Source organism: Nuphar pumila, chromosome 3 (assembly GCF_984573655.1).
Source record: "Nuphar pumila chromosome 3, dmNupPumi1.hap1.1, whole genome shotgun sequence".
Classification (NCBI taxonomy): Eukaryota; Viridiplantae; Streptophyta; class Magnoliopsida; order Nymphaeales; family Nymphaeaceae; genus Nuphar; species Nuphar pumila.
The window spans coordinates 130,325,612-130,338,145 of record NC_143251.1 but is presented as its reverse complement, the minus strand read 5'-3'; the positions used below and the strand labels follow the sequence as shown (position 1 = coordinate 130,338,145).

General features: G+C 40.6%; 1 protein-coding gene across 1 annotated transcript in view; it reads left to right on the top strand.

Moving 5' to 3' along the window:
- Nucleotides 1-12,534, top strand: part of LOC149843818 (serine/threonine-protein kinase EDR1-like) — a 146,949-nt gene that overhangs the window by 118,151 nt on the left and 16,264 nt on the right. Inside the window, exons 12-15 of the mRNA XM_090000078.1 lie at nucleotides 1,437-1,722; nucleotides 9,462-9,585; nucleotides 9,687-9,706; nucleotides 9,986-10,142. Of these exons, the coding sequence (XP_089856204.1) occupies nucleotides 1,437-1,722; nucleotides 9,462-9,585; nucleotides 9,687-9,706; nucleotides 9,986-10,142 (587 nt within the window). The remainder of the gene's footprint in view (nucleotides 1-1,436; nucleotides 1,723-9,461; nucleotides 9,586-9,686; nucleotides 9,707-9,985; nucleotides 10,143-12,534) is intronic.

Here is a 12,534-nt window from a genome sequence, read left to right as displayed (position 1 = left end):
TAATAAGAATAAATCTAACAATAATTTTGAAAAACATTTAAAGATTATATTTTTTAACAAAAATAACCAATAACTTTTTAAAGATGAGAAAAATGAGTGTTATCTCATGCATAATGCATGAGATAGATAACTCAAGAAACACTAAAGATTTTCCTTAAATCCAGGGTACACAACTATCACGAACCTTCATGAAGCACAAACTTAAACCAAAGAATCCCAAGATCCAAAAGGCAAAATGCTAAGAAAGATTTATTGGCTCTGATATCATGTAATGAAATATGCGAAAATACAAAACAAGGGCTTACAAGATCATAAACATAAAGTGCACATGCACAACACAAGCATGAATGCTTAAGAGAAGCATTGAAGAACAAGAGGGGGGTTCACCCCTATTTATACACAAGGGGTAGTCTCAAATATAGTTGTTGGACTGTAAGTTCCAACAGCTCTATGGACTAGTCAACTCTACGTTGTCTAGTCCAAAAAGAACCCAACAGCTCTATTTGGTCTTTGACCAAATAGTCCCTATAAAAATAGAAAAGGACAAAAAGAATAAAATAAAGTAAAAGTACTAATGTGCCTCTAATAGGCACAACCTATTACAATGACTGAAATGACCAAAATATCCCTAATAAGTATATATATATACACAACTTAACATTCATATCAGTTGGTTTTTATTCTTTTTTTCATGTCCAGAATGTGGTTCTGGAACTCATTGTCAGCCTTCCTTTCAGCTCAAAGTTTTTATGTTTGTCTCATGTGGACCTTTGGAGATATAACATCTTCTTTATGTGTTCTTGTGATAACAATTGTTGCTCTGATTGATAATGCTGTTTCTGTGGACAATGATTAAAAGTTAAATATTGTAAATTATTACGCTATTTTAGTGCTTCACTTACTGATTTTTGCAACTGTTTATGTTTCCCTGTTTTTCTGCCATATTACACTTTCTGAACTGTTTTGCAGCCTATGTCACAGGGACACACCATTTTGGCTGCATGTCCCTGGTGGCATGTGCAGACACGTGGATTCTGACACTGACATGTATGGTCCTTATTTTAATATTTTTAATAAATTTTATTACTTTTTAATTTTATTTGGATAAAAAAGCATTTTTTTAATGTTAAAATATTCAAAAATAGTATTTTATTGATTGACATTTTTAAAAATCCATGTCCTCATGTCCCATTTTTTGAAAAAAAAATCATTTTTCAAGTCAAACTATTCCGTGTCTTCATGACCACGAGTCATTGTGATATAGGTTGCAGCTCTTGGAAAAGCTGCAAGAATTTGGTTCATAAATGCAAAAATGAGAATAACCTTCAAAAGATCACTTCGACTTTCTTATCCTTATAGCTTGCTTCATTTTTTTTCCTGTTTCTTTGATCCATTCAATCAGTATTTGTTTCCTAATCAGTTTCTTGCTAGTTCAGGTAGCAAGCTTCCATCCGGATAGCCATGATTCAGTTACTGGAGAAAGTAGTGCTTTCTCTAGGAACCAAATCAGTTCTTCACAGAAAGCTGTCTCATTACCTTCATCTCCTCAGGAGTTTAGTAGAAGTAAAGCTTCAGAGAGACAAGTGCCCTCAGAATTTGATATGGTATCCACTTGGAACAAAGTATTGCAATCTTCATCCTTCCTGAGCAAGCCTTTGTTGCCTTTCCAAGAATGGAATATTGAGTTCTCAGAACTGACTGTTGGTACACGTGTTGGAATCGGTATGTGCTATTCTTAAACTTGCAGTTCTTTTCAGCAGTTAGACATCTGAGACTCTTGTTTTGGATGTATCATGAAATGCTGAGAGTGAAACAAATGCATCCAATGTTGGTGTCATGACTACAGATGAACATTTTATGGTTTCCCTGAAGGACTGCTCAGCTTTACTGAACCTTATTATGCATTTTTTCTACCACCTGTTTCCTCAGAGAAAGATGTACTATATGAATAAGAATTATATACCAGGATCTTTGAACTTATTTTTACTTTTATCCCATCAGAAATATGAAATATGTTAATGTCAGCATGCAAGACATTTCAGTGCTCTACTGGCATGTCTATACAATGTGATCTAATCAGTTTTCTAGTTGGAAAATCTTGTGCCATTTGTTATACACAAGTTTTATGGTTAAATAACTGATTGTTCTCCATAATATCTTGGCATGATTAACAACTAATAACATAGAAATATTGGGCCATATTTACTGAGGTTCTCTGCTTTTGGCTGCAATCTGCAAACCACAACCCAGTATGCCATAGCATATATGATGGGACCAAACCAAAATCTGGCTTTCTCCATTGCCTAGACTCCACCTTGTGCACTCAACACATGCACAACCCGAATAATTCCTTTGTAACTCTGGGAGCCCCAGTTAACCTTCTTGAAAAGCCAAATAGACTTCCTAGATGGGTAGTTAGCCGTGAGAAACTTGGTCTAGAGAGGTGCTAGTAGCTAGCTTCCATGCCAACATCGCTATCCAAGCCAGGTTGATATCCAAGGGTCTCCTAATACCCACCAGTCATTGCTACTTAGGCTTGCTGATGGTACTCAAACTTATGATATGAGTGCGCTTGCCATAGGCCCCCTTAGGTAAATGATTCATTCCAGGGTAGCTGGGTCTTTTGCCACTTAGTGATCCACAATCCTCAACTAACGACCTTTTATAGTATTGAATATCCTTGACATGATTATCTTGTATGATCTGCACATGCATTGATGGCAAAACAAGAGGAGGAACTACAATCCTCTTTATCTTTTTTTCTATTTGTTAGGCTTGGAGACCAGAAAATGAATTTGAGTATTCCAGCTTTCTGGTGGAAATTGGTGATGGCTTGAAGTGAATGCCTGCGATTTACCATCTCTTGAACAAAAAGGACTGCAGTTTTCTGTGGGACTAGGAGTTTAAACAGCTGCTCATGCAATTGCAATAATATTGAATCTCTGCATGCTTTGTTCTTCTATGAAAATAATGGATTTTTAGGTGTATGAAGGACATTCATGTTAGTACAGCTGATTTCCTTCCTGTCATGGCTACCTGGATTCTGTTTTGGAAGTAAGCCAGAGAGTTAGGGATGATCTACTTAAGTCAAGGTGGACTAAGCAGAGTAATTTGAAGTGGCCTAATGTAAAAACCAGTAAAAAAAAATTTAAAGAGATCGGACCCGGGTCGGGTCCAGACCCGACCCGGGTCCAACCCGTGCCCAGCCCCTCGAAAACTCCTTTTTCAGAGGGGCTGGCAGCCCACGGCAGGGGGCTTCTCCGGTGACACAGGGGGCGGGCCCTGTGTGCGCCCCCTCCCTATTAAAAGGCGAGAGGGGAGAGGGGAGGGCCTACGAGCCTCCCCCGACCCCCGACTCTCTCTCTCATCTCTCGTCTCTCTCCCCTCTGTCTCTGCTCTCTCTTTCTCCCCCTTGTTCCCTCACTCCCCTTCACGGCATCCACTCGCCGGCGAGCCCCTCCCCGGCGACCTCCTTTCTCCTCGGCAGCCCAGGTAAACACCCCCCCCCCTCTCTTCTTCCGTTGGTTCTCCGGAAGGCCGGCAGGTGGCCGGCAGCCCCTGCCGAGCCTTCCTCCTCCTCTTTTTTTACAGGCAAGGGGCTCTGCCCCCTTGCCTTCCTTTTTTTTTTCGACAGGCAAGGGGGCTCCGCCCCCCTTGCCCTCATCTTCTTAGCAGGCAGGGGGCGGAGCCCCCTGCCCTTTTTAATTTTCTGGCAGGGGCCATGGCCCCTGCCCTTCCCTTCGTGTAGGGGCCTTCGGCCCCTGCCTCACCTCTTGGAAACCCAGCAGGGGCCGATGGCCCCTGCCCCTCCCTTGACCGACAGGGGCCTCTGGCCCCTGTCTCTCTTTCCTGTCGAGCAGAGGCTTGACAGGGGCCATTGGCCCCTGCCACCTCTCCTGATAAGACCGCAGGGGGGCCCCTTTGGCCCCCGCACTCCCCCTCTTTTCCTTGAAACCCAGCAGGGGCCAATGGCCCCTACCCCTCTTTAGACTGACAGGGGCCTCTGGCCCCTGTCCCATTTTCTTGTCGAGCAAAACTCGACAAGGGCCATTTGGCCCCTGCACCCATCTCTTTTAACGGTATGGGTCATTGGACCTTACCCCGTTCTCTTTCGCAACTGTAGGGACCAATGACCCCTGCAGTGGATTGCGGAGAAACTAAGCTTTCTCCCTATCTATTCTTTTTATGCATGCTAAACTACGTATTTTTGCAGTTTACGCAACGGAGCCCGTTCGCGCCCCGCGAACTAAACCGACAATCACCTACGTTCGTAGACGACTCCATTCTCGCAATACCCCAAGGTAGGAGAAGTTGCACAAGGACTTAAATAATTAAATCAAGCTTAAATAATTAATGATCGAAAGGACTTAATGATATATTTATATACTTATACGTATATAAATACACTTTTAAATCAAGGACGCGGTTTCGCGATCCTTGTCCTTTGCTTTCGCATTTCTTATTTCAGTTTGTCGTCGCGCTTTGCGCCCAGGCTTTTACTTTCGTATTTACTGCTTATTGTCTTTTAATTCAAGGACGCGGTTTCGCGGTCCTTGTCCTTTGCTTGCGCACTTCCTTTTCTGTTGCCGTCGCGCTTTGCGCCCAGGCTTTTGCTTTCGTATTTACTACTTACTGTCTTTTAATTCAAGGACGCGGTTTCGCGATCCTTGTCCTTGCTTTCGCAGTTCCTGTTTGCCGTCGCGCTTCGCGCCCAGGCACTTCCTTTTTCGCATTATTGTCTTTTGTTTTTGCCTTGCCATAGACTCAGTGTATTCGGGAGGAATACCTATTCCTCTTTCTACCCCGATATGTTTTGGGAAAACCCTTGATCTGGGGCAAGATCAAGTTGTTGGGTGATAGGTTCATTTGTGAAACCCATTTACCAAAACCAGTGTCGTGACTTACATAGCACCCAGACACTGCGTCATCGGATGTCAGATTCGAGAAAATCACGTCATATGTTGGCAAGTTGTGTGTTGTTTCGAAAGATTTGAAATGTTAAAATAGCTTTTAAAAACATTATATCTTTGCGAAACACACTCCCGAGGCTCCTATTAAGGACCTGTATCCCTTTCCTCGTAAGTGTACTTCTTGAACATGCGAGACATGTTAGTATTACGACGATTGGATGAGAGAGTCTTATGACCTCGATTGATGCTTAGTGCACATTGTTGAAAACACATAAAAAAAATGGGATCGCCTTCATAGGCAAGATGCTCGTTTCGGTTTAATGGACCAGAGCATGAAGAATGAGGCAACGGCTAAGAAACCCCGTCGCGCTCAATTCAACTTGGCTTCGTCAAGAGAGAGGACGAAGGGTACCAACTCCGATGGACAGACCATTTATGACTTTTTAAAAGGGCAAAAGACCCGTTTTTCCCCAATCATCGGAGGTTAGGGGGAGGGATAGGGGCTACATAAGTTAGCCTAACACTTCTGCAGAAGTTGGATGCACTTATCAGGCCTTGGGGACTTACTCTCTCGACTATCGGTCGTCTCCATAGGAATGGGATTCAGTCAGACAACCGAGGTATATTAAAATACTTAACATAATGAACACTCGGCTTGGACTCGACGGTTTCGACTCACGTGCCATGTATGTACCCGCATGGCCGGTTATCAAGTAATAACTAAATTGAGCATGCACACCCTTTTCAGTTTGTTGTACTTAGCTTATTCCTCCAGTCTATCTGCTTAGTTTGCTCGTTACTACCTGCTGTATAAATTATCTATGCCTGATTTAGTTCTTTCTGTCTTTGTACTCTCCTGCTAGTTTTTCGCAAAACTAACCCATTTCATGGGTACAGGTGACGATTAGGTGCATCAGGCGATGGCGCGACTGCGAGATGATTTAAGGATCCACTGTTTCTGCTCGTAGTTCTTCTCCTGGACATTTTGGTTTTTGATACGGTTTTCCCTTGAGGAAACCCAAATTTTGTACAAACTTGATACTTTCTTTAAATAGAAGAAATGGTTTCCTAAGTATTATTGCAGATTGTCCATGGTAAATCTTTGTTTTCTCGCTAACGTGCCCAAGGTTGTCAAACCTGTCATTTTTCTTTTAAAAGAAATCGTTTTCGCTGAATTTAGAAATAAACTCTGTAAAGAAAAGGAATTTTCCAAATATTTCAAGGAATTTATAAGGTTCGAAATTTTGGGGCGTTACACCTAACCTGTCTATCTATTGTATGACCATGACTAATTAGCTAGTGCATCTTGTAAGCTTGCAATCACTTTATCCTACAATCCCTCATGCCATATAGATTAGTATGGGAGAACTCAAGATGGACAGTTGATTGTTTATAAGTCCAGAAGTCCCATCATTTTTTCTCTTGCTCCCAGATGGAAGCAAAGCCAGTTCTCTATTTTTTTTCTTTTGTGCGGGTATCTGATCTCCATTGTTGCTGTATCTCCATCATTCCAACACCAGAAAATATTCGAGGCTGATGTTTTTAGAATTTATGCATGAAAAGGGTCTGTCAAGTGGAGATGTGTGGAGAAAAAGTGTGTTTTTTCCTTGTTCACTGTCATATCAAAAGGACAGCATGTGTGCATTTTTCTTTTTCCTTTTTTCTTGGGTCCCTCCATGAAACTTACTAACTTGTTTTGGCTACCCGCAATCTAGAAGACTGTATTTGTCAATCTGGTTCTTTATCTGAAAGTTGTTTTGTCACATAATTCTTAAAAGTTTTCTCCGCATAAGGCCTTTAGGCGTTCTCATGTAGATTCCTGCTTCAGGTTTTCTCTTTAATTGTCACTGGTGCGGGTGTGGGTGCGGGTACAAGTATGCCAAAAAAGTGGGTATTGGGGACACAGCTATATATATATATATATATATATATATATATGCTATATCTAAAATATATATTATATACTGAAAATCTGAAGTTATAAACTGAAAATATAATTATAAATTGAATACAAACTTGTATGTACAAAGGGTAAAATGGTGTGTTCGGGTGTCGATGCGTGTCGACACGGGGATACACATGTCGACATGGGTACTGAGGAAAAAATGGAGTCTCTGGGTACCATAGTTAAGGAGATGAATTTTACTGCTCAAGTCCTTTATTTTCCTATCCACGAGAAAAGTTCAATTTCTCCAGAAGGAATAATTTGATATGGATGGAAGTAATCTTTCACTATTTCTGGTTCACCCATAGGGGGCAACATTGTCCTTCCATGTATTCTTATAAATTTTCATTTTTTATGGGAATTTTGGTCATTCCAAACAAGAAAAATAATATTTTTCTTAATACAAAACCTAGAATCACATTCATGTGGATGCATAATGATACACATAGTGTAATGAAACAAGAACAAAAGCAAAAAAGAGCCTCTTATGGGCTTACAAGAACACAACCAACCCACAAGAACTACTTATGAATCAATCCACACCACCCACACAAGGGCCAAAAGAGTAAAAATAAATGCTTTGTATTACAAAGTGCTTGGGAACTTAACAGACTCTTCTAACAGGGCACCGCACCCGCACTCAGGTGGGTGCAACACTTGGACACAACTTCCTTTGTGTTAGGTGAAGTCAACTACACTGAGGTCCATTTTTATCCAAAAGTAGATTCAGTTAACCTTAATCAAGTCCATTTTATCTATATTATATATAAATACATAAATGCACACAAATACACATAGTGTTAACTTAAAACTGTTAAAATATATATATATATATCCTCCCCGCACCCCGCACCCAAGTTTTTTTAAAGTGCCGCATCGCCACATCCGCACCCGTACCCGCACTAGCATCCGCACCCGCACCCGCACCTATGTGACATAGCCCCTATTTATAACAAGAGAAGGGGATTGGGGGCAGCCCAACTAGCTGTTGGGCTAGCACCCAACGGTCACATTTGTGACTGTTGGGGGTAGCTCCAACAGCTAGTCGGAGCTGTCCCATCACCATTTAATGACAAAATACAAAGAATAAAATACAAAAGCAATAAAAATAAAAAGAACAAAGTCAGCCCCTAATGGGCTGACTACTAGTACAATGTGAAATGACCGAGAGTTTACATGCATTTAGACACACACACACACACACACACACACATATATATATATATATATATATATATATATATATATAAAATCTTAGACATCTCTTTTCCCTAAAGAGACACTTTTTGGTAGCTTCTATCTTAGTAAGTATAAGTTTAGGCTCTCTTTCGGTGCCATCAACCAAACCTCATAGACCCTTTTCCCATATTTTATATTTTACTATGGATGCCCACATCACATGTTTAGTATCAATGAGTCTCACTGGAATGGAGACGATCACTTCTCTTTCATCCTCCATTTATACAATAATGAGAGAGAGAGAGAAGAGAAGAAAAAATAAGGTAACACTAATTTTGTTGAAGAGAACTTTGATGGTGTGCTTCCCAATGCAACAATTTCATGAACCGATGCTCAACTAATCTCACAATTTTCCTCTTTGCCTTTTCGAATGAAACCCTTTTCCCATATTTTATATTTTACTATGGATGCCCACATCACATGTTTAGTATCAATGAGTCTCACTGGAATGGAGACAATCACTTCTCTTTCATCCTCCATTTATACAATAATGAGAGAGAGAGAGAGAAGAGAAGAAAAAATAAGGTAACACTAATTTTGTTGAAGAGAACTTTGATGGTGTGCTTCCCAATGCAACAATTTCATGAACCGATGCTCAACTAATCTCACAATTTTCCTCTTTGCCTTTTCGAATGAATCACAACCAACCCATAAGAACCACTTATGAATCAATCCACACCACCCATGCAAGGGCCAAGAGAGTAAAAATAAATGCTTTGTATTACAAAGTGCTTGAGAAAGCCCTGAGAATATACAAGGGGAGAACCCCTATTTATAACAAGAAAAAGGGATTGGGGGCAGCCCAACTAGCTGTTGGGTTAGCCCCCAACAGTTACATTTTGTGACCGGTGGGGGCAGCTCCAACAGCTAGTTGGAGCTGTCCCATCACCATTTAATGGCAAAATACAAAGAATAAAATACAAAAACAATAAAAATAAAAAGAACAAAGTCAGCCCCTAATGGGCTGACCACTAGTACAATGTGAAATGACTGAAATACCCTGATGGGTATTTCAGTTTACATACATTTAGATACATATATTAATACAATCTTAACACATAGTCCTTGAGTTTTAAAAGTTGAAAGTATCTTTTTGCTTGTGTGTGTGTGTGTGTGAATGACATCAAGGAGAATGTTCAACGATTATCCTTATCACTGGATGAAAATTGGGCAGTTTTGGTTCTCTTTCTGTAGGACTCATATTTCCCACTTAACAGAAATGAAATTCCCATATGTGTTACTCTACCCACTTAATAGAAGTGCATTTTCATGTCACGTTTATCATTTTATTTTCCAGTTTTCATTTGTGATGTGGCTTATGCTCTCTGCATTGTGATTGGTTTAATCAGAAATTATTTAAGCTGCAGGGTTTTTTGGAGAAGTTTTTCGTGGCATTTGGAATGGCACTGATGTTGCGATCAAAATTTTTTTAGAGCAAGATTTGACTGCAGAGAATATGGAAGATTTTTGCAATGAAGTATCACTGTTAAGGTGCCTTCAAATTTTCTGGCTTCTTGAACATGTTGAGAATTGAGTCCCTTTGTTATCTCTTTCATTTTTCATTCTGACTTGTTCTTTTCATTGTTTTGCAGCCGCCTGCGGCATCCAAATGGTAATGTTTTATTTCTGCTGTTGCACACGCCTTTCAGTAGCGTTATTGTTTTGTGCAGGGTAGTCTTCTTTTCACTTCTACTTTAGATTCCTAGCTTGTTCTTTCACTGTAAATGGTTATGAAGTGAATCTACCTGCACTGATAGCATGTATTATTTGCGTTGATCTGCTAAATATGTGGTACCAAATAATATACGCCAGAAACTCTCTTTCCTTTTATGCCTTGCACATTTGACTAGTGGCTGCTTATCTTTAGCATTCCTTTGTTTTTTTTATCCAGTCATACTATTCCTTGGTGCATGCACAAAAACCCCACATTTGTCAATGGTTACGGAATATATGGAAATGGGTTCCTTGTATTACTTAATTCACATGAGTGGTCAGAAAAAGAAGCTCAGCTGGCGCAGGCGACTAAAGATGCTCCGTGATATATGCAGGTTCGTTCATTTTATTGTTAAATGTCACTATAGTTGCTTTCACCTGTCTACTTGCCTCTATAAAAAAAATCACATTATAAAGCTATCGTCTTGTGTATTCTTTTGGCATTTCTACAATATGTCAAGGTATTCTGCATCTTTCAACAGTATTGCAGATGAGACATTTCCTCCTTTATTTTCTCCTTCGATGTTCAGAAGTGTAGGTGTTTCTTCCTCAAGTTTGGTCACTGGATGCTCCATTTTATTCTAGGAAAAGCAATATTATTCATCTTACTGTTATATCTGATTGGATCAGGCTGATTTGATGCATGTGTTTTTAATTGTGGAACATTGTACCGGATTATAGTACCTCAAACGAATGATTTTGTAGCAGAATTAGAAGCAGACAGGAAATCCGAGGAGTTGAGAATGGAGTGTGTAATGAAACCAACACAATCTCAAGAGAGTGCCACAAAGGCCACAATGAGATACCAATACAATAGTGGTCACAGAATCCACACAATGAAAATATACACCAACAACTCATAAAGTAAAATTTAATGGATCTTTCATTAACAAATGCTTAGAAAAGCATTAGAAAATACAATAGGGAGATCCTTATTTATAAGCACAAGGGGTAAAGGGGGCAGCCCAACCTGGAGTTGGGCTGTCCCAATCAATCACATGCTACAATCTTTATAAAAAACAAAAATAAAAAATAAAAAAAAAGTAAATTACAAGCTCAGCCCCTAGTGGACTGACCCCTATTACAAGCAGAAATGATCGAAATACCCCTGATGGGTATTTCAGTTTACATACAAAATATATATATTGGGTACACAATATTAAAAGAGTGCACACACACACAAACATACCACATCTTTGTTTGTCTAGTTTTGTTCAGTACAGTGTTATTAAAAACGCGCCTCAAGGCGCAAAAATGACTCATAAAACACGTGTCACGATCAGAAGTGATTGTGTGGGGTAGACCATGGAAGCGGGCAACGTCCTTGAAATAATAGGACGCTACTAAAGAGGCATCGGTGGTTCGCTTACACGGGACAAAAATAGCCATTTTGGAGAACCGGTCAACAACGACTAAAATTGAATCAAAATGACGTGGCGTTTTGGGGAGGCCCACGATAAAATCCATGGATACGTGCTCCCACGGCCGTTCAGGAATGGGTAACGGAGTATACAAACCACTATTCTGACGATGACCCTTGGACACTTGGCACACATGACACCCTTGAATGAACTTGACAACATCTTTGCGCAATTTGGGCCAAAAGTATCGTTCATCTAACAGAGCGAACGTCTTATCGTGCCCGAAATGCCCTGCTAACCCTCCATGTAATTCAGAAATCAACTAAAGCCTAACGGAGAAATCAGGCACACATAATTTGTTCCCACGGAAGAGGTAACCATTATGAATACTAAAACGGGGGTCGATGGTGCGATCTGAAGAGATGCACCCCTCCCAGACTTGGTGAAAATCAGGGTCCGTGGGGTATAATTCCTTGCACTGTTCGAAACCAATGACCTGCACTGACATAGTCATCAGAAAGTTGTTCTTCTTACTAAGAGCGTCAGCCACCTTATTCAGGGTACCAGATTGATGGCGAATCGAAAAGGTGTACTCTTGCAAGAAACTGACCCACTTGGCATGACGAGCACTCAACTTCTTTTGACTATTCAGATACTTTAATGCCTCATGGTCCGTGTACAAGACAAATTCCTTATAAATGAGATAATGTCTCCAATAACGAATGACTTGTACCACGGCATAAAACTTAACATCGTAAGTGGAGTATTGGCACCTGGCCTGAGTCAGCTTCTCACTAAAGAAGGCAACAGGTCTACGATTCTGACTCAAGACTGCGTCAATTCCCACTTTGGAGGCATCGCACTCAACCTCAAAGACTGCACTAAAATCAGGGAGGGCTAAGACAGGAACACTGGTCATTTTCTCTTTGATGATCGTAAAGGCTTTTCCAGCCGCGGGCGTCCAATAAAAGCTAGTACCCTTTAGGCACGCTGTGATGGGGGCCATGAGGGTGCTAAAATTTCTCACGAAACGTCGGTAAAAAGTGGCTAACCCGTGGAAACTACGGATCTCTCCTATAGTCTTTGGGGTAGGCCAATCGACAATCGCGCGGACTTTTGCGGGGTCGGCCTTGACTCCATCGGATGACACAATAAAACCTAAGAACACGACACTGGACATCATAAACTCACACTTTTTCGCATTGGCGTACAATTTTTCCTTCTTCAAAATTTCTAAGACTTGACGCAGGTGACTCAAATGATCGGACAACGACGAACTATAAATCAAAATATCGTCAAAGTAGACAACAACAAACTTCTCAATACACAGATGCAAGACTTGGGTTATCATGTTCATGAAGGTACT